Source organism: Trachemys scripta, chromosome 6, assembly GCF_013100865.1.
Source record: "Trachemys scripta elegans isolate TJP31775 chromosome 6, CAS_Tse_1.0, whole genome shotgun sequence".
NCBI lineage: Eukaryota > Metazoa > Chordata > Testudines > Emydidae > Trachemys > Trachemys scripta.
This window is the reverse complement of record NC_048303.1, coordinates 91359456-91379885: the sequence shown is the minus strand read 5'-3', so window position 1 is coordinate 91379885 and position 20430 is coordinate 91359456. Positions and strand designations below refer to the sequence as shown.

At 43.1% G+C, this 20430-nt stretch overlaps 1 protein-coding gene across 1 annotated transcript in view; it reads left to right on the top strand.

Annotated features, from left to right (window-relative positions):
- Positions 1-18353, top strand: part of PTAR1 (protein prenyltransferase alpha subunit repeat containing 1) — a 44775-nt gene extending 26422 nt beyond the window's left edge. The window contains exons 5-7 of the mRNA XM_034773676.1: positions 3978-4191; positions 15414-15730; positions 17407-18353. Of these exons, the coding sequence (XP_034629567.1) occupies positions 3978-4191; positions 15414-15730; positions 17407-17752 (877 nt within the window). The 3' untranslated portion in view covers positions 17753-18353. The remainder of the gene's footprint in view (positions 1-3977; positions 4192-15413; positions 15731-17406) is intronic.
- The last annotated feature ends 2077 nt before the right edge of the window (positions 18354-20430 follow it).

The following is a 20430-nucleotide window of genomic DNA, read 5'->3' as shown; positions in this document are numbered from 1 at the left end:
CATGCAGGGAGCTCTCTTTAGCTCTGTTGTCACAGCCTCATCCACTCACTCACTATCCAGGAGTGGCAGAACCATCCCCAGGCAGAAACTGTTCAGCAGTGGGGTGGACTTCCCTGTGACAAGGGGCTCATCCTCCTCCTTACAGTCCTGGCCAGGGGTCTCTGCGCCACTGGGGCCAGGACAACTGCAGCCTCCCCCACATGTTGTACCCTGATGTCTTGTGCTCCTCAGCCAGATAGAGACCCCTGCAGCCACTGTGTTTGTACTGCCCTATCCCCAACCCTACCCGCCACAGCTGTAAAAAATAAAAATCAATACGAATTGTCAAAATTAAAAAAAAAAAAAAAAAAAAAAAAAAATCTGCCAAGCTTAGTTATACACGTCCTTTCCTGCTATTTTGCTTTAATAGTGTTGGCATGGAACCAGAATTGAAGAATTTAATTGTAGTTACACTGGTTTTTAGCTTTCTAATCCTGCAACCTCTTTTCACCACCTCTACCTTTTTCACACTATTTGACTGCTTTGCTTTATGTAACTACATTATACAGAATGAAAAGGAAGGTAGATGTGATGGAGAGGAGAGAAATAAGTTGCAAGTGCCATGATTTAGCGATAGCTGCCTCAAACTCCTTCATACTAGTCAATACTGGACTATTCACTGTACCATGTAATATATAATGTACCTGAAGTCATGTATGTCATTCTTGAACAGTGACATTCTTAAGAAATAAAGAAAAGTCAGGGTTCCTTCACACACATTTTTTGTCCTTCACATTTAGTGTTAAAAGTTCTTTACCTGGAAATAAAGAATCGGAAGTTATTTTATGCTTTATTCATGCTAAAGGAATGAATCTTTCATCATTTAATTTTCCTGCATAAACATATTTTTGTCTCTCATTTTGGGTCTTTGTCACTCACTATGTCCCGCTTTTTCATTTTGGCAGTTTGAGGTATTTTGAGCAGCAAAAAACATATTTGAGTATCATAGGCTTTGTTTAAAAAAAAAAAAACAAAAAAAAAAACAAAAAACACCTTAGACATACGTCTTCAAAATTGCTGCATTTGTGACATGGATCCGCTCTTCTAAATGAAGTAGTCAAAGATTGTGGTTTGACCTGCTGCCCTCCTTTAGCTACAGTGAATGTCATATCAGAAGCAAACTTACAAATACAGGCGTGATCCAGTGTTCTTGATCTCCGATTAGAGATGCACTCAACTTAAAAATCATACTTCTTCCCTCTCAAAATTTTAGCTACTATAATTTTCTAAGTAACAGCCAAGGTTACTGGGAATGGTATTTATATATAGCTAGTTTTAATGTTTCTCCTATACAGTATTTGGTCAGCAGGTTTCCTCTGTTGTTGATGTGGGTCATGCACACCCTAATCAGGGGAAGAGAGACATTCTTTAAAAAAGGGGGTGGGGGGAAGAGACTGTGGAGCAGATGGGAGTACCTGAAACCATTTTTGTAAAACAAGTTAGATCTCAAGTTGATGATGTCACTTAATGAGTTTTTAGACAATTTTGTAATCTTATGAATAAGCTATTTTTGACTGGTTAATTTTTAAAGCTTTATTAAGGAAAGAGTTCACCTTTCTTCAAGCAGATGGAATGACATTGTGTTGGCTCACTTTCATTTCAAATACTACCAAAGTGGACAAAAGAGTGTAACTTTTTTGGTCTCGGTTGTTAAAACTTGTAAGTCCTGATCGAGAGGTCCACTCAGCTTTCCATAGAATCCCCTCTTGCAGCACTGTTTGTCTGTCTACATGCTGCTGTTGACCTTCCTATGTCTGCAATACCTTTTTTAATGAAAGATATTTGAAATAAATTTGATCAGAAAAATATACTTGTTAGCAGCTTTACTTTGACAAAAGGTTGTATAAGCCGTCAGTACATCTATTGCAGTTTTGAGGCAGTGACTTTCTTAAAGTGCAGTTCTACTCTAAAGTGCCTTTTACAAATAAAATACAATGTGAGAATCTGTTTGTCTCAGTGATTCCAGGTCAAATGTGACTAGTTTCCTAGTAAAAAGGTGTTTTTTCTAACTGCTAGACCAGCAATCTCTGCCTGGGACCTCAGAATTAAGCTGGGTTTCTTTTATTTATTCCTTCTATATCATCACTAGTAATAAAGGGTTCTGCAGGAGAAATTGAAGCCACATTGATGCCTGTGTACCTCTATTGCTTTCAATGAGTTTGCACAAGTGTAACTGGAAGTTAGTAAACAGTTCTGTTTATGATGCACAAGAAGAAATAGAATCCCATTCAATTGCTCTTTGCTGTACTGTCTCTGCAGGGCTAACGAGTAAAAAGCAGTAAAGTCTTTTTTTTCTTTTGTGACTAAAGTCAGCAGATATGACTGAATCCACACACAGGGTGCAGATCTGTTGAGTAAGAAGGTATTTTTACATAATCCTTTTTCAACATAAAACCTCACTTTAACACTATGGATGTCTTGTGAAAAGTGAATTCTTCAAAATCTTCCATGATATTTTTGAATATTTTTAATATATATTTGGATATTTAAATATTCCATTATATTGTTTTGGCAAATTTTGTATATTCAGGTTTTTGGTAACTTTTTTTTTTTGTATTGACTTCCTCAAATTCTCAACATTAGATAGGACCAATAACAGTAAATGAACAAAGAGAGCTGAAGTAGATACAGTAATGCCCCACTTAAGGTTGTAGTTATGTTCCTGAAAAATGCGACTTTATGCAAAACAATGTTAAGTGAATCCAGTTTCCCCATAAGAATTAGTGTACATGGGGGAGGGGGGACTAGGTTCCAGGGAAATTTTTTTTGCCAGGCAAAAGACATTATATACATATACATTACAAGTTTTAAACAAACAGTTTAATATTGTACACAGCAATGAATGATTGTGAAGCTTGGTTAAGGTGGAATATTTCCCAGGGAATTCCTTGCTGCTAAATGATGAACCAGCACTCTGCTGAGCCCTCAAGGGTTAATACTCTGTTAATGTAGCCTCACACTCTACAAGGCAGCATGGACTGAGGCAGGAGGGAGGAAACACAATAGATGCAGGGCAGTAGCTGCAAACACTTCCCTGCAAAAAATGAACATGATGATGAACCCACTCCCTCCTCCTGACAGCACATGCATGGCTGCACAGGTGCTGACTTTCCAAAGTGCTGGGGAGTGCACGCATGAGAGAGGGGGAGGTGCATTGCCCCTTTAAGTACGCTGACCCCACTTCAAGTACGTTGCCCTTTAAAGCAGATCAGACAGGAAGCAACAGCTTCCAGCAAGGTCCCTCTTTTCTGTCCCTGAGCCCTGTTCCCCTCCTCCGCTTTGTGGAGAGGGGGCACAGAGTGGGGGGGCAGGAGCAGGGGAACATCCTGATATCAGCACCCTCCTCCCCCAGCAAGCAGAAAGCTCCCAGGAGCAGCTCCAAGACAGAGGGCAAGGCAGGAGCAGCACAGCAGTAGGCGAGGGACAGCTGAACTGGTTCTGGACAGCTGCCGAGCCACATACCTTACAGGGAATTTAGGGGAACTGATGGGGTGGGGGGGCTGCCAGCCCCCCCCCCCCCCCCCCCAGTTCTAATCCCTACAAGGAGAGGCTACTCTTCCAGAGAATCCTGAAAACAGTGGACAGAGCAGGCAGCTGCCAACGACATTATAAGGGAGCATTGCGCATCTTTAAACGAGCTTGTTCCCTAATAGATCAGCAGCGTAACAATGAAACCACGTTCACTGGGACAACGTTAAGTGAGGCGTTACTGTACTCTTAAATGTGTCTATTAACTGAAGACTTTCTGTATCTGAATAGCTCACAGGTTTTATGTTTAGTCTGTTTCTTCCCCCAACCTCCAGTTTATCCTGAATTAAGATGATGGAAAACTCCACGTACGTTGGTTAATTTATATAGTGAAATAAGGAACAAAACAAAATGTGTTTTTTCTCTTAAAACTGCTTTTGCATTGTTAACCCTCTACACCATTTAACCAGACGATGGGTGCTGCAACAACTAATTCAGGAAAACTCCTTGCCAACTCTTGTAACTAAAGGGAACTTGGGAACAGTGCCTATGGAAAGAATTCAACGATTAGTGCAGGAGGAAATGGATGTCTGCTGTGAAGCTGCTGGGAGATATCCAAGCAACTACAATGCCTGGTCCCACCGTATCTGGATTTTACAGCGTTTGGGAAAGCTGGATGTCAAGGTACAATACTGGAGTGTATAAACCCCTACGCAGAATTTGTACATTTTAAATCTGGATCATCATAAATCAGTGTGCTGTGGGAGAGGTGAATAATCGTCTCAGTGGTGTTGAACTGATGTACACAATTAATGCTTTAGGAGAATAAGCATTCCAGGGACAAGGACTGTTATGTTGCTCTGTCAGACTCTTATCAATGTAACTAGCACCCATCTGTTGGTGCTTAACTGATTAGAGGGTAGATGGGAGTCTGGGAGATGAAGCAGAGGACTGAGCTTAAATTCTGTGCTGGTATAATCTGTAAGAGCCCATTAGAATAAAAGATACTATGCAACAGATGACATTCCAATACTCTAATATTCCCCTTTTTGTTTTACTACCAGTGTTCTTTCATGTCATTTTGTGATGTCAGAATGTGTGCATAGAGGACTAGTATAGGATAAAGAGACCAGGAAATTTAGAAACAGAAAAGTGGTGCTTATAAACATTTTCATGAGATTCGAGGACACCCTTCATCCCAGTTTATGCTGAGTTTAATAAATCAGCATATACATCAAAGAGACAAAACTGACTAACTGGCCTTAAATATGCCTTATCAACTTCAGCAGTGATGTCTTGTGAAAATCTTTTAGTTGAACCTCAGGCATGTTCATATGGTTCATCCAAAAATGGAATGCACTCAAGGCCTACAGGAAGGGAAGTTATTGACATGTGACATGATCTAAAATTAAAAGTACAGTTTTCTAATTACTCTTACTCTGTGATTTCTCAGTTGTGAGGTGAGTTCAATGCCTTTATTATGCTGATGCTTTGACCTTCCATGGTAGCTGTTCCTGACTCTGCATTCTTTCACTACCATCACCTCATCTGTATCGTGTTTTTTTTTGTTTTGTTCTTGTTTTTTGAGAGGACAGTGCTGACTATGTAGAACCACAAAATCTGTTCTGGGCCTATCACTGGCAATCTGGGAGGTCATTTTGCTTATACTTTTTTCATCTGAGAACATTTTTAGAGATCTGTACATATTCCATAATAACCTGAAAAGTGTGAGGTAGTCAGACAGTCCAGCAGCTCTCCCATCAAATTCTCAAATAAAAGGTGGGTGTGCAAAATTCAGAACTACGAAATTTGGGGGTTTTATTCATCAGGAATTGAAGACTCTCAGACAAACCCTTGATGGCTGCATTTTTTTTTTTGTCTATTTCAGTGCAATTAAGTGGAACACAACCATTCTCCCCTTTAACTGGCAGCAGCTGTTTGAAGGACAGGGCACCATCTCAAATGCTTTTGCAGCTGCTGTTCTCATAGCTGTAGACTATCAAAATAGGTAAAGCGAGAGAGGCTGCAGCTTGACACAAATAGCTCTCCTTGGGTTTAGAATTTGTCTGGTGTTTTCATTCGTGTACAGCTATGTGAATTGCATTGAGCAATGGCAATTCACAAATAATTATGGCCGTGAAGGAAATGTAGATCACACACCAGCTTGTTTTTATTTTTTGTTTTAAATTTATGTTCTGAAACTCCCTCTTCCTTTGCCTTCCATCCATCTTGGCAATCATCCCAGTTTCCCTACTGGTCTACTTTTAATCCTTTAGGAAAGATCTTTATGCTTATCCCAGAATCCTTTGCAACAGTTGCTGATGCAGCACTTCAGAGGCATCATTGCCATGCTGCATTAGAGATGTCTGTGGGAATTAGGAGGGCTGTTAAACTTGGGGGATGGGGAGAACAAGGGAGGTTAGAAGTTTTAGGACATACCTATAATCTAGGGAATGTAAATACACAACATTATAAAAAGGACATTTCCAGTTTGGTGTATTTGTGCATGAACACCCTGAAAAGAATTAATGGGAAAAAAAGACAAATGGAAAAAGGGAGACATGACACTTCCCCTTCTTTCCCCCCCACCCCCCCCTGAAAATATAAAGGACCATAATTTTATAGGGTTTTTTTCTAATTTTGTACCTTTGATCAGTTGAATGTATGTAATTCACTGTGACTGCCGATTATAATAGTTAAAGGTAAACCTGCCTGATTGTGACCAAAAATTAGGTAGCTAGAACTCTTCATGTTGGTGTTTTTTTTTTTTACCCCACAATTACTAGCACCTGCAGTCTTGCATCCAAGTTGAGGCTCCTTTTAAAAATGTAGCCCAAAATTATTATTATTAACATTTACATACTGTAAACTGTCCTAGAAAGCTATTGGGTTTTTTAATTATATTTTTTTCTAAATCTAGAACATTTTGAAGCTCATTCTAAAACACTTTATTCTTGGAAGGGTATAAAAAAATCTCAGGGTAGAGTTTGGCCCTAAATTTAGGTGGTGTTACAAAATTATGACCAGAGCTTCAGTCTCCTTCACTAAAAGGTAAATATTGTCTTTCTTTGATGCTAAAAATTTCACTTTTTTTTTTTTAATTTAAAAAATAAGCTCTTAGAGTTTACCCATAACCCTACTACAGGCTTTAAATATATTATCTGCTTGCAGAATTAAATCATTTTGTACGTATGACTCACAGTAAGAGTAACTCAAATGGCTCGATCCTACACAATAGATGTGATTTAGGTTACGCGGGCTGGCTTTGTGGTGGATTGATTAGTCAACTAAAAGGCCACTGTAATGGGGTGGAGTACCCTGCATGCAGGTCTTTCTCTTGCTGACTAATTTTTGTCTGGTATTAGAATCATGAAATGCAGATTTCTTTTTGCCAGCTCTATCTGACATCTGGTCAAGTGAGATTTAGTAACTTCAACCTAGGATATAAAAGAGCTTGTCATATCTCTCTGGGGCATAGGGGACCAAGGATAGGGGAGTCCTGCAGGAAAAGGTTCTCAGAATGACCAAACACAGGAGGAAAGCTGAGATTTGTGGTGGCGGTGGTGTTTATAGTAACAAAGGCAAATGTTAGGATGGGGATAAACTTACTTCATATCTGTTGTATCTATTCTCTGTTTGAAGCAGTATGGAAGCTCCACCTACTTGTCTTACCATGAAAGACAAAAAAGAGAAGCTCTCGCATCTGAGCTAGTCAATCAAGGAGCTGCAGATACCTTCTCACATTTTGTTAGCTGGGGAATAACTCATCTCTTGTGATGGATGGTAGAGGATGCATTGAACATTATACCCTTAAACACAATTGTCTTATTTGGTGATCAGACTAAACGTAGTCTTGGACTCTTGTAGATAATTGGATGGTAACAAAATAGATTGTTTAATCTTCATCAGTGCTTGAGTTCTTCTGCCTCCAATTCCTTCTTAAATAGCAAGCATCTTCCACTGTTGTGGAGTCTGTTCTACAAGCAGTGGGTTTTCCAGGTACGTCTCAAGAGGCATGGGGAACTTTTTTTTTTTAATCTTTCATTTTTAAAACATAGTCTGATCATCTCATAAAATTAGTCAAATGCAATGTGCGCAGCACAGGCACAAATTACTTAAAAGGTTGGGTTTCCTTAAACAGTTCTTGAGGTTGCCATTGCTTTTAGCAAAAATCTTTAAAACTGCAGATAACATCTGCCAGAGAGAGGGAGGATGGTCTTGTGGTTTAAAGCATAGGTCTGGGAGTCAGGAGTTCTGGCTTCTATTCCTGACTCTGCCACAGATTTTCCTGTATGACTGTGGGCAAGTCATTTTAATCTCTGTGCTTCAATTTGCTGATCTGTAAAATGAGAATGTAAACTCTCTATACATCTGGCATGTAAATACCTTGCAATGCCGGCTACAACAGTGCCATTCTAATGCCTGTTCTCACTTTCAGGTGACTTTGTAAATAAACAAGCAAATATAAATGTAAACAAACTTGTTTGTCTATTGATAGGCTGAACCAGAAGTAGGATTGACTGGACTTGTAGGTGCTAAAGTTCTACAGTGTTTTGGTTTTGAGTGCAGTTATGTAAATAATAATTATACATTTGTAAGTTGTACTTTCATGATAGAGATTGCACTAAAGTACTTGTATGAGATGAATTGAAAAATACTATTTCTAATCTTTTTTATATTGCAATTATTTGTAATCAAATATAAAGTGAGCATTGTACACTTTATATTCTGTGTTGTAATTGAAATCAATATATTTGAAAATGTAGAAAAACATCCAAAAATATACCCAGTATGAATTGGTATTTTATTAAAGTACAATTAAAACTGATTAATCGCACCTATTTTTTTTAAACTAGTTACATTTGCTTTACGTTAATCACTTGTGTTAACTGCAGTTATTTGACAGTCCTAATTATTTGGTTTCTATCACAATCTATAGTCTAGTATTTAGAACATTATTTTACTGGCTGAAATTCTTTCCAGGGAAAAAGATGTTATTCAATCCCTTTTTAGAAATGTTTGTATCACTCAATGAGTAGCTCCGTAAATCAAATACATTCCACCATCATCTTCCTATACAGCGTGGTTTGCTTTTTTTAAAAGTAGCTCTCACTGTAAATCATCAATAGCCATCGATCCGTAAACATTCAAACGATGTCTTTTCCTTTTAGTGGAACAGTGCACTTCCCATATTTTGGCCCTCAAGTCTTTTTACCATATTATGAAAGACCTTGGAAGTAACTTCTTTGTTGAAATGGCAGGAGGCTTTCCATTGCAGATCTTATTTTTAAGATCTGCAAGTGAGCATATCTCCCATCTGTTTCGGACTGTTCCTCCCCTGAGTAAGGGGTGACGAGAGACCAGCCACCGCTCAGGAGTCTAAATTTTCATTACTCAAATCCTGCACCTGATGGTCTCCCTCCCATTGAATATCAGTGGATTTCCTCTGATCCCAATCCAGCCACAGTATCTCAGATGTTCTCTGGTAGTGTTTTACTACAGACTGATTGTATCCTGAATTAAATAGTATTCCTGTTGGTTCTAAATTTACTGGCCATTCATTTCACTGAATGACTCAATGTCCCTCTTTTATATGGCAGCATGATAAAAAGGAAGGACTTTTCACTATATCCTTTATAATCACGAACACCTCATAGAAGTGCCCTGTAAGGTTTTTGACAGGCTAAATAAACCCTAATTGTTCTCTTTTTTTTTTTTTTTTTTTTTTTTTTTAATGCTATCCCAGACAGTGAGTTTATATCATTTCAAGTTCTAGCAGATGAACACGGGATGAACGTGAAGTATTTGGAGTCGTTCCTCCTGTGAAGGAGTTTGGAAGACTTTGTTTAGTAGTTTGCCACTCTCTCAGTAGGTGGAAGCAACTCCTCTGTTAGATCAGATTTCCCCCCCTGCCCCCCTCCAACTTTTCACTAGCACTTTTTTTTAAAGCTGTCACTCTGAAATCACGTGGGGGCCTAAAGAGGACGATCTGGTGCTAGACCCCTTCCACGGGTACTTCTTTCACACCCTTGAGGAAGGTCTCTGAGACTCCTTCCTTTGTAGAGTGTGGAAAAGCTACAAACGCTTTTGTGGTAGATGGTAAATACGGAAATCTTAGTTCTTTGAGTACTTACTCATGTCGATTCCATTCTAGGTGTGCACACACCCATGTGCATGGTCATCAAAGTTTTTTGCCTTAGCGGTATCCGTAGGGCCAGCAGTGGCACCCCCTTGAGTGCTGTGCTCATGCGTCCTCCCTATGCCCTCTGTTTCTTCTTACCGCGCGTGGTGGTTATTTGGAGCACTTTTCCTTGCATCATTCTGACTTCGAGCCTTCGGGCCTTGTTTATTTGTAGTAGTTAGTGTTAAGTAGTTAAGTGTAGTTAGAAGTTAGAGTCCCAGCGGGGACTTCACCCCAGGCAGGGCATACCCCAGTCTCTAGTGTTTACGCCCTGCACAGACTGTAACAGGCTGTAAGTGACCCCCACAGCAGCTGCCTCAAGTGCTTGGGGGAATCACATGTGAAGGACAAGTGTAATATTTGTAAAAATGTTTTGATCCAGGACGCAGAAAGAGTGGGATATTTGTTTGCGGGCTCTCCTCATGGAGGCAGCCCTTCGTCCAGCTTCCAGGCCATCTTGCCAAGACTCACCTAGTACCTCGGCCTCAGTGTGCAGCATACAACCGGCACCAGGCTCCGCCCCTCACAGCTCCCCATTGCCAGTGCCCAAAAAGAAAACTAAGAAGCATGGCTCCCCGGCATCAACCAAGAAGGTGTCATGGGACATCGGGCAAAGGACCAAGTTTGGGGCCGCCCGGCCACTCCGGAGCCATGTGGATGTGCCTTCCTGGTCGGGGCCCTTAGCCCCTTTAAAGAATCCACTACCGACTCCCGAGAGCGGTGGGGGACCCAAACTCCTGGTGGCATCAACACCTTCCCAGGCTCCCCCAGCTCCAAGAGAGCAGAGACCTCTGCCCATGTTGCTGGCACCATGCATGCCACAGGAAACGGCAAAGGTTCCCCACGAGGGCAAGCCAGCTGCTAAGACCCCTTTGGGCAGTGAAGCACCACCGATTCCCGCAAGACAAGGCAGCACTCTCCTCCATGCTGCAGATCTCTGGAGTCGCAGCCTAGATCTTTTGGGGCTTGCCCTAGATTACCGGCACCGCAATCGCGGTACCTGCCGTCTCAATGCGGATCGCCTAAGGGGAGGTGCCAATCTCCATACTGCCGGCACATCCTTGGTGCAGATTTTGGTTGCCTGCCCTGGGGGAGCACTCCCCATCGCAACTCCGGTCTCTCCTGGCACCAGTCCCCATGATACAGTCACCAATCCTCTCACTCCAGCGGCGACCATCAGCAGGCAGACACAGGTGTCAATGGCCCCACCGTGGTCACTGGAAGGGAATTCCTCTGGCATGAAAGGCAGTTCAGCCCTTCGCCCAGACTCCATTGGTGCAATTGGGCTCCCGAGGCCGGGTGGTCTTATTGGAGCACATGGGGCATGCCAGTCATGATGATGCCCCCTTCGCACCACTCACCTGCCGCTGCATCGGAGCAAAAGTTGGCGGTACTGACGGCACCGGTCTTGGTGTAGGAGTCGCTCTTGAAGGTCAAGGTAGAGGAGACTGCACTCACCTCTAAACCTCCCCCCACGGGGGATGATGTCCCAGGGTCTCCCCGAGTAGTAAGTCATCGTCTTCATCCCTGGACGAGGCGGTCACGGGATCCTCTAGGGCCAGCCCGCCTGGCAATTTTCAAGAACACCAGGCCCTGCTTTGACGGGTGGCCAAGAACTTGGGCCTAGCGGTGGAGGATATGGCCAAGCAGGCAGACCCCTTATTCAGCATCCTCTCAGCCTATACCCGGGCACGTGCTGCAGTACCAGTGCATGACTGGGTCCTCAAAATTGCCAAGGCCCTCTGGCAAACCCTTCCTCCAAAAGGGCTTAAAAGAAGCACACTGTCCCAGCCAAAGGGTCGCGTACCTTTTTGTACCTACCCACCTCTGAGCTCACTGGTTGTCTGTGTGGCCAACGAAAAAGACAAGCAGGGGCACACCAGCTCAACTCCCAAAAATAGAGGCCAAAAGACTGGACCTTTTTGGGGCGGGGGGGGGGGGGGTGGGGATTTATTCCACTGCCAGCCTACAATTCGAGGTGGTGAACCGTCAGGCCCTCTTGGGAACGTACAATTTTAATTTATGGGATTCCCTCCATAAGTTGAAGGAGTCCCTCCCACAGGGTTTGGCTCAAGAATTTGGCACCCTAGTGGAAGAAGGCACCGCGGTAGCTAGGTGCTCCCTCCAAATGGCATGGGATGCGGTGGACTTGGCAGGTCAGATGGTCATGTTGGCAGTGGTTATGAGGCGCAGCTCCTGGCTATAGATTGCTGGCCTTTCCCAAGAGATGCAGACTTTGATCTAGGACCTCCCATTCAATGGGAATGGTCTCTTCTCTGAATAAATAGATGCGAGGCTGCATGGGTTGAAGGACACTCGGGCCACCCTTCGCTTACTGGGCATGCATATGCTGCAGTTTGCACGGAAGCAGTTCTGGCCACCCCTTCCGCCAAGGCCTTGGCTGCCCCGTCAGTGGTCTGCTAGGAGAAGGGATAGAGACATGAGTTTGTCATCGCCGCCCTTCTTCCTCCTGCTCACCCACATAGCCCGACACGGCAGAGCATCCTGGGGGCCAGAAGAGCTCGTTTTGAAGGTGCACTTGAGAGTGACGTCCCAGTCAGTTCCCCGGATCCACCCTGTCCTTTCCTCGACCCTCTTCGTCTCTACCGTTCGGCCTGGTTGTGGGTCACCTCGGATCGCTGGTATCTCGGGGCTATACCCTGCAATTTTCAGCCACTCCTCCCTCCCACTCTTTCCTGTCCCTCTTCAGGGACCCTTCTCATGAGCAACTCCTCGTTCAAGAGGTCTAAAACCTTCTGTGCCTGGGGGCGGTGGAGAAGGTCCCTTGGGACATGAAAGGAGGTTTCTATTCCCACTACTTCCTAATTCCGAAGGCAAAGGCGGGCGTCAAACCTATCCTGGACCTGCATCACCTCAACAAGTCTCTTAAAAAGTTGAAGTTTTGCATGGTCTCCCTGGCCTCTATCATCCCCTCCCTGGATCCAGGAGACTGGTATGCCGCCCTCTACTTGAAGGACACTTATTTCCATATTCCCAGGTCAGACGCTTCCTCTGTTTCATAGTGGATGGGCGCCATTTTCAATTCACAGCACTGCCCTTTGGCCTCTCATCGGCCCCCAGGGTGTTCACAAAATGTATGGTGCCAGTGGCTGCTTACCTGAGACGCCGAGGGGTCCACGGCTTCCTGTATCTCGACAACTGGCTCATACCTGCCTGTAGCTATTGGACCACATGGCCGCATGTACATACATGGTCATCCATGCTCGGTTCTATCTCTGGCTCCTGCAAGCATGGCTGTCTACATTCCCAACAGGTATGACCTGGACCGGGTAGTTAGGGTACTGGACCACATCAAGTCATCCCTGGATTGGTGGTGGGACCCCAGGTCAGTGTTGCAGGGGAGTCCCCTTTGTGTCCCCGTCACTAACCCTGGTCTCTGATGCTTTGGACCTGGGCTGGGGAGCCCACATGGGGGAGCTGAGCACCCAGGGCCATTGGTTGCAGAATGATCTGACCCTCCACATAATGTCAGGGAACTCAGAGCGGATCTCCTGGCCAGTCAGGCATTCTTGTCCTACCTGAAAGGCAAGGTGGTGCAGGTCCTGATGGACAGCGCCACCGTGATATTACATCAACAGGCAGTGCGGTGCCAGGTCTTCGCCCCTTTGTCAAGAAACTCTCTGCCTTTGGGATTTTTGTGTGCGGCAAGTCGTTCATCTGATAGCCGCACACTTGCCTGGAACCAGGAACGTGCTGGTGGATCACCTCAGCAGGACTTTCTCCTCTCGCCACAAGTGGTCACTCCATCTGGAGGTGGTCAGCATAATCTTCTAGAGGTTGAAGACCTCCCAAGTGGACCTGTTCACATCCAGGCAGAACAGAAAATGCCACATGTTCTGTTCGATCTGGTTAATGGACAGGGGCTCCCTATCAGGCACCTTTCTCATTCGTGGTCGGGGGCGCTGATGTATGCCTTCCCACCAGTGCCGCTGATTCACAGAGTCCTTGTGAAGATCAGGCAAGACAGGGCAAAAGTTATCCTAATAGCCCCCGCGTGGCCTTGCCAGCACTGGTTCGGCACATTGCGGTAGCCACTCCCCTGCAGTTGCCCCTTGGCCGGATCTGCTGTCACAGAACCGGACAGCCTTTGGCATCTGAACCTGGCGGCACTGCACTTGACGGCTTGGCTACTGCATGGCTAAGCGCAGACAAACAGGCATTCTTGGCCTGTATCCAGCAGGGTAGCAGGAAACTTTCCATCAGAAAGACTTACCTGGCCAAATGGAAAAAATTGAAGTGCTGGGCCTCAGAATGATGTATTCAGGCCAAGCAGGAGATCCTAGATTATCGGCTGCACCTCAAACTCCAAGACTTGTCCCTGCCATCGATCAAGGTCCACCTGGCCGCTATCTCGGCTTTCCATCTTCCGTTCCAAGGTAGGTCAGTCTTCGCTCATGACATGACGGCACGGTTTTTTAAAGGTCTGGCGTGTCTCTACCTGAACATTCGGGATCCACACCTTCTTCCTCCATACCTCTCCCATGCATCAGATGAGGCGCACAGGCTACACACCCTGGACGTCAGCATGACGCTGGCCTTCTACATAGCTAGAACAAGGCCGTTCCGTAAGTCACCACAGCTGTTAGTCTGCCATTGCAACCGAAAGGTAGCCCGGTGTCTGCTCAGAGGATTTTGGCCTGTGTCCACTATTGCTATGAGCTGGTGAAAAAGCCTTGGGCGATGATCGTGACAGCACACTTGACTAGGGCACAAGTTTTGTCAATGGCCTTCCTGGCAAAGGTACCAATCCAAGAGCTCTGTAGGGCTGCTACCTGGTCGTCTATCCGCATGTTCACATCTCGTTACGCTGGCTTTCGCAGAGCAGTGCTGCAAGCTGCAAGACCGTGAACTCTGAGCCCGCCTCCATTGATACTGCTTGAGAGTCACCTAAAATGGAATCAACATGAGCAAGCACTCGAAGAAAAAAATGGTTACCCACTTTTCATAACTATTGTTCTTTGAGATGTATTTCTCATGTCCATTCCATTACCTGCCCTCCTGCCCCTCTGTCAGAGTTGTCGGCAAGAAGGAACTGAGAGGGCATAGGGCCGCCAGCACCTGATATACTGACACGTGAATGTGGCACTCAAGGGGCACCACAGCTGGCCCTACAGATACCAGTGTACCCCACCCAAGGGGGAAGAGGGTAAGAACCCGCAGGGGTTGAGAGGGGCTGGGGCTCAGAGTGAGGAGCAAACCCAGACCCCTCCCCTGCTTCCCTTCTCTACCACCTTCCTGGGCCACTAGCGGGGCCCTCAGTGCCCCAAGAGCAGGGACATGGGGTGGCATCTTGGGGGGGCCCCCGCCGCCAAGAAAAGCGCAGGACCCATCATACTAACATCGGCCATCTTGACCGTTTTTTCCAAGGTTCAGAAGTCTGGTCCACAAATACAAAATAATTCTGTATGTAACAATGTCATTTAAACATGTTGTTTTGCCTATGAATTAGTATTCTAAATTGGAAAGTCCTGTATAATGAGGTAATTATTTTGGGAAAGTCTTTATTTATTTAAATAGATGCTTTCATTTTAGCATTGTTCTTTTAAACTTACCATTTTCTCCTAGGAAGAACTGTGGTGGTGGTGACAGAGTTGGCGGCAAGCTTAAAGGAAGGATTATGGGGGGGGGAAATTTGATACAAGAAACAATGTTGGTAAATTCCTCATTTATATGGATTGGTTAATTTTATACTTCTTATTTTCAGATTCTCCTTGATGAACTTTCTTCCACTAAACATTGGGTGTCCATGCATGTTTCAGACCATAGTGGATTCCACTACCGCCAGTTCTTAATAAAGTCCTTGATTGGCAGAACTGTGACCGACAATTCTATACTGGTGCAAAATCAGCTGGTAAATGAGCCAACCCCCAGTCTTCCAAAGGATGAGAAAAATGAAGCGTCTGAAGCTGCCTGTACAGAAGAACTGAGGGTAGATCTCCCCAATCTTCTAAAAGAAGAGTTGGAGCTCTGCAGTGATCTTATTAATACCTTCCCTGGGCATGAAACACTGTGGTGTCACAGGTAAGAGGGCTTGTCAAATAAAACATCGCTTGGAATGATTTTATTGCTTTAAAACTGAAGTCAAAGGGCAAATTGTAATTCTGCTTAAAGACACATCTTGGTTAGTAAAGACTTGTTTCCTGCCCTATGCTAAGTCTTTGATTTTTTTTGATTTCCACACCCATCAGAGCTATTAAATAGAACACTTGACAGGATTTCAGTACCTTGTTGAAATAAGCTGTACACATCCTTTCATAGGACAGTATCATCTGGATAGAGCCTGGATTGTTAATCTATCTCCTCACTCCTTAAATTTAAATGACAAAAGATGAATTAACTGCACAGAGTCTCCAAATGTGCTTGGCTAGATAAAAAAAACTATGTAGTCAAAGGCACATTGAGTAAGTTGGCTCTGAAAACTAACTTTAGTTGAATAATTGCCCCTTTTCTTTGTTCTTGGGTTCAAGTTTGGTTCTACTCTGATCTGGGACTGTAAACGTAGTATCTTAGCACTCCATGTTTGCTTTCCATTATTGATATCAAATTTGTTAGGTTAGAAAGTCTTTTTATTTACACTTAAAATCCTGCAAACTAAATCTGGGATCTGAATATCCAAAAGGGGTCTTCTCACACAGCATCACTATATTCTGCCCTTGGTAACAGTTATGCAACTCCATTGCCTTCAGTGTGTTAGTACAGCCGTAGTGATAGGCCTTGTAATTAGAATGTAATTAGAATTAGAATGTAGTAAACCATTCTCCTGATGATACAAAAGAGGGAGTGGAATTCAGTTCCATTTTTCTTAATGTGCTGGCTGATAGGAGCAAAAAATAGCAAAAACTTATTTGAACATTTCCACCTCCTCAAGAAATCCAAATTACAGCACTTTATGGTTTCCCTGACATTTAGTGACATGTCAGTTCCCATAAACACTGGGTGAAATCCTGGCCCCACTGAAATCCATGAGAATTTTTCCATTGACCTGAGTCGGGCCAGGATTTCACACTGTCAACATTCAGGCTGTTCCAACACTAAGTGAATACAGCTGGCCTGAATTTTTTAATGGGAACTTTTGTGACAGTTTTGACTTGGTTGAATAGAAAATTTCAAGAAATCTTTTTCATTTTGGGTTGTTTTTTTTTTCTTTTCCCCTATTGCTCACAGGTTAGCATAGTCATAGTGGGATTTTTCCAAATTGAAGATATGGACTTAAAGAATTTTATTTTAGAAAATCTTATTTTTCGAAAATGCAGAAAAATGTGGTGATAACAATATTTGAAAAGTGAAAGATCGGTCTATTTTGAAACCCAGGAGAACCAAAACCTTTCTGCAAACTTCAAAATGTTAGCAAAAATTGTTGCTGAGATATATAGATATATATTTTGGCCCCACTCTTTTATCTGTAGTGCACTGCTCACTGTAAAAGCTCAAAAGTCACAAAAAGAAACAAGACAGGGTTGTGGCACTTTGGTAGAACAGTATAGGGAAGCTTGCACTGCTGCTACTGATCTGGCAGCTGTCATGAACACTAAAATCTTTGTGTTTTGTGCAAAATAAGCTGATTTTTGTGGGGAGTTTTGCTGAGAGGGCACATTGAAATGTAATTGAAATTACTTTAGTTGTGGCAGCAGTTTGATTTTTTTTTTTTGTGTGTCACTTTTTTTTTTCTTTTTCCCTCCCCTGATCTTCCTTTGAAGACGGCACATGTTCTACCTTCAGCACCATTTAAACAACAAACTTCCTCTTCCAAATGTACGGTTGACATCTGTGGACAGCAGTGATGGAACTTTGAATAATTCACACCCCAGTACAGCAGTCAGTCATGTGACTCATGCCATGGATGTTGATGGTTTAAATGATTCAAGCAAACAAGGCTATACTCAAGAAACCAAACGCCTGAAGCGTGCCCCTATACAGGACTCTCTTGGCTTGGAAATGGAATACAGGTTCATTGATAACATTTTAGCAACTTGCAGAGACATAGAGCAGGTCAGGTTTGCTACTGAATACAGGAAATGGCTAGTTACTTTTCTAGGTCAATGAAGGAAGTTTACAACCTTCAGGTTCCTCTTTTAGTGCAATATTCTCTTATCAAACACATGCATGTCATGGTTGCAAGTGTTGGCTACCCATGTGCTTCTCACCTTTCTTTGTGGTCAGTGCTAAAATTCATATACAAAGTAATATTTCATTTTATTTATTAAAAAAAATCTAGAATAGCTTTTTATTAAGCAAATGTAGTTTGCTTTTTTCTTTAATCCTTTTTAAAAAAAAATACACAATTTATATTTTTACTTATGGAAACTTCATATCATACCATTGTCCTGCTTAAACTTTTTTTTATCTTAATATGGATTATGAATATAACCCTACCAAATTCACACCCATGAAAAACATGTCATGGACCATGAAATCTGGTCTTTTGTGTGCTTTTACCCTATACTATACAGATTTCACGGGGGAGACCAGCGTTTCTCAAACTGGGGGTCCTGACCCAAAAGGGAGTTGCAGTGGGGTCCCAAGGTTATTTTACAGTGATCACAGTATTGACACCCTTACTTCTGCACTGCCTTCAGAGCTGGGGGCTGGAGAGCAGCAGCTGTTGGCCGGACGCCTAGCTCTGAAGGCAGCACCCTGCCAACAGCAGTGTAGAAGTAAGGGTGGCAATACAATACCATGCAATCCTTACTTCTGCGCTGCTGCCTTCAGAGCTGGACTCCTAGCCAGTAGTCACTGCTCTCCAGCTGCTCAGCTCTGAAGGCAGCATTGCTGCCAGCAGCAGTACCACAACACACCCCCTTCCCCCCCCCCCATGGTTCCCTCCCCACAATTCCTTTTTTGGGTCAGGACTCCTACAATTACAACACTGTGAAATTTCAGATTTAAATAGTTGAAATCATGAAATTTACAATTTTTAAAATCCTATGACTGTGAAATTGACCAAAACAAACCATGAATTTGGTAGGACCCTAACTATGAACAATGGGTCTCTTAAAAAACCAAAAGTTTAAAATTATTTTGATCCAAGTGGAATGTCTGGAAAACAAATAGGTGGATCTGTCATTGTAACATGAACCACCTTCCAGATTATTCTTCTCTTCCATAGCGAATGCTGATAATGACTCTTAACCAAAGCCGGTGGAGTCAGGTTTTTTCAATAAGAATTATTACTTCTGAATTGCTAACTGCCTGTCAAAGATCAGGCTGCAGTGTTTCTGCCTTCCGTTCCCCTTTTCATTATTTCTAAGGGCAAATATTACTATAGTACTGGAATTGTGCTTTTTGTTATTGTCAGTGGTATTTTGTTTGCCTCACACATCTATTGTACATGGTTGATATCAAAGCCTACTAAATTGACCTTGTCAAGTCCGGTACTCACTGGTGGATGCAGGAAAATAAACCGTGTTTCACACACGCAGTGTAGAAGTATGGTTAAAGCTAAATGTGCAGGATTTGTTAGCAAAGTTCTTTCGCTTATGTCATACTTTGTTATTTTTACCTCAATAAGCCAGAGTTAGACACTCTATTTAAATTTCTGAATGTATTATGTACACTACAGAGTCCTACAAAGCCCACTAAACCGCACGTTAAAAAGCTATAGAAAAACTAAGAACGTATGCGTTTCTTAGATGATGGGATAAAAAGGAGTTATGCTGACAGTTTTAGTACTGTTTAAAATGTGCAGGGTCTCTTCCCTTCCATGCTTGTTCGTTGCTTCCTCCCACTAAGCAGGGCATCAATTTCATTTTTCTTCTCTGTCAGTGGACCTTTTCTCATCCAACCCCTCAAGTGTGTGTGTGCTGGAAGGACAATTTATACAGTTCCAGGGTAGTTTTGATCCTGACTTTCCTTTTGGCTACCAATGCAGGTATGTGTAAATACTTGTACTGGCATTTTCTCAGAGCTTTACTCTACATGAGGGACTTCCAGTGTAGCTACATCAGTGTAATCATGCCAGTGCGAAGCCCTCATGTAGAAGCATTGTGCCAGTATAAAGCGAACCTTGCACTAAGGCAACTTTTTACCCCTGTTTCAAACAGAGCAAACTAGCTAAGAGGATCCAGAGCTTCAGGAGAGATCCTTTGCCACCATCCCTGTGTGTGTTTGTCTTGTCTTTCATCAAGTCATTCCCCAAGGTGATCAGTATCATGCTGCTGCTCTTGCTGCTCAGAAAATACTATGAGCAGTAGAAAAGCATTAGAAATACACAGGATTCCTGTGGTCCCATGTCCCTTTTGAGTCTCCCATCAGTGGAGTTACTCTTGCATGTCAAAGGGAAAATAGACCTCTTGTATGGTATGTTTGGCTTTAGCAATGTGGTTGAATTTAATGATCTGAGGAAAAGGGCAACCAATAGGGTCATTCAGGAAACAGCAAGCATCGTTTAAACAAGGTCTCTAAATTTAAACTCCTCCTGGATTTTTAACTCTGCAGAGATTGCTGCCTCCTATGACTTGAAGCTTCTGTTCATAGATACTCTGTGGCTACAATGAGGTCATAGAGACATTTCAAATTGTACGTACATACTTGGTGACTGCTGGGTGCCCAAAAAGTGTGACACTGCCTACCACTGTAGTTTATTGCAGATTATATTGTCAATCCTAAAATTACATTTAAAGTAATTAATTTTGTCTCTTTCAGTTTTATCTTTTCACAGATTACCTGTTTAATAGAAAGGTATTGGAGGGCGGAAAGTGAGGAGAATTTGTGCCTTGTGAAGT